We start from the raw sequence: 2,358 nt of genomic DNA on the forward strand, positions 1-2,358 counted from the left end.
AGTGCCCCAACTGATCTACAGTAGTGCGGTTCATACATAGAACTGCACTACCCCTTAAAATGAGCTTGGGAGTGGTGGTAGTTGAGAAGTCAATCTAAGTGAGGTGGTCGTATCATGATGCTGCTGTGTCAAACTACTATTACAAGTGCTAGTGAAGCGCTGGCGAGAAGTGCTAACGTATTGGTTGATATTTTCAGCAAATTCATAACTTGATTATATAACATTTCCCTCTTGGGTGTAAATTGAAATACGGCTTTTATTTTATTATTTTATATTATTTTAGTTATGAATTTCTGTAAAATCACATAATACACAGATTAAAAATTACTGTATAATGAATAAGTTATTTACATTGCCACAAACTTGCCTGGGATAAAAGGGACAGGCCCTCATTAGATGGACTGGATTCCAAATGAACAAGGGCATGAATAGATAATGGTATTGCACATAGGGACCAATGTTTGTTTCAGAGAACAATAGAACATGCAAGTGTTTGGAGAAAGATTCAATAGATGGAACAGAGATAGCAGCAGTAGAACACAGTAAAGCTGCATAAATCTGTCTTGGAAGAGTCGTCACCGAATTCCTTGCCTCAAGGTACGAGATGTTATTGAAAATTTTACACTTCTGAAGGATTTTTCAGTCCATTTGGGGCAGCATGACTCATTATGACACTCGATGGTTTCATGGTCTTTGTCACTGCAACAAACACAGATTAAATAGTTATAACAAGATGTTTTAGGATGTCCAAACTGCGAATATCGTAAAAATGGAGAGAATTAGGAATATAAGGCCAAATATCACGCCTTGACATTGTCAGATAGGTGTGAAGAGGTAAAGGTAGTGACTGTGCAGTTCAGATATTGTTTTATCGAGAGGAGAATCGTATAACAGCTGACACTCCCTGATTGGTGAGTTCATATGTAAAAAGAGTCTCTCTTAATGATGATTCCTCTTGAGGAATTCAAAGTATTATGTGGGTATATCCCAAATAGCCTTTGATTTCAAAAGGAGTACACTCACTGTCTTGTAATGGTGTGTTGACTAGCAGGTCCCTAGATCTTAACTTCCTAACTGACCTTGGATAGCCAGAATACCACTCGAAACCCTTTTGAATAAGAAAAAGAGACATCTTACCAATAGATGTTTCTGATAAGGGATGAAGAACCAGAAGGTTTAAAAATGGTAACTGTGGAGCTGCAGGGTCATTTGTTCATGGTCACTTGATTGTAACTCTGTTTGTTTAATGTGTTTTATCTAGAAGAGAAGAAAAGATCTGAGCTCATTATCTCTATCCATCAGTGTCCTATAAGAGATATGCTACAAAGTGCAGCAACACCAGGGTCTCATGGACATAATACCAAGGCTAAAGTGGGATGTTGCAATGACCCAAGTATGTAAAATAGGCACAATTCAACAACCAGGTTCTTCTCCTTCCCTTTTTTGAGTTACCATACACAAAAAACAATTGGGTGAATATTTGGATTCCAAAGAAAATATTATAGGCAGAAATGGGAGGACTCTTATCACGGACAAAAATCCATATCAAGGGGTTCTTAGGCTGAAGAAAAGGTTGAGATTATCAAAATGATTAAAGAAAATTAAATAGACCAGTGGACAGAACAAGAACGATCTCTGACCTTTACCATAAAACAGGCTGGTCATAATATCAGGCCAAGAGTTCAGGTTTCAACACAGGCGTTGATTGACAAGATCCACATTCGAAATATACATTGAAGTTTCCTCAAACTATCAATGTTCAGGTCCACACTTGCTATTTAAAAGTAAGTGCATTCTGCTGAAGAAATCTTTATAGACGTCTACCTTGTACTAAAAATAAAACTACCATTTACACATCCATTGACGTGTAGTGGTTGAGTGTTATTTTGAGTGTATCATGAGAAACAGCACTCTGCATGGCATTTTGATGAGTAGCATAAAAAAGACAATTGTAGCCCTGTAGCTAGCAATTTACAATTAAATCATACACAGCATTAACTATACACCTGGAAAAAAGTTAAGCACCCCCGTGTTTTTTTCAAGTGATTCAGATTCGACGTTCTTGTGACTGATTATAAATTACCATGAGATGCTCTCATCTTTCATATCAGAAGGTTACATTATCAAGCCTATATTTAGCAGAATGTACTCATAGCAAAAGCAGATCTCCCAGATCCTCTTCTGACAGGTTGGCAAGATGTTAATAGTGTGATGTAACCTATTCTTATGAAAAACACTGCTGTCTCAATTGCTTACTTGCAGTTAACCAGATGTGGTTGCAGTAGTACAGGATGTCGATATGTAACAAAGCAATTCATGTGCACAAAGAGCCTTCTGGAGTGTACTGTAGCTTGTTTG

The 2,358-nt window shown here is 37.4% G+C and overlaps 1 protein-coding gene across 1 annotated transcript in view; it reads right to left on the reverse strand.

Moving 5' to 3' along the window:
* Positions 1–619: 619 nt before the first annotated feature.
* LOC106472244 (ectonucleotide pyrophosphatase/phosphodiesterase family member 5-like) overlaps positions 620–2,358 on the reverse strand; it is a gene marked incomplete at its 5' end in the record, with an annotated part of 41,668 nt that continues 39,929 nt past the window's right edge. The window contains one exon of the mRNA XM_022400844.1: positions 620–699. Coding sequence (XP_022256552.1) covers positions 620–699 — 80 coding nt within the window. The remainder of the gene's footprint in view (positions 700–2,358) is intronic.

Source organism: Limulus polyphemus, unplaced genomic scaffold, assembly GCF_000517525.1.
Source record: "Limulus polyphemus unplaced genomic scaffold, Limulus_polyphemus-2.1.2 Scaffold5188, whole genome shotgun sequence".
NCBI lineage: Eukaryota > Metazoa > Arthropoda > Merostomata > Xiphosura > Limulidae > Limulus > Limulus polyphemus.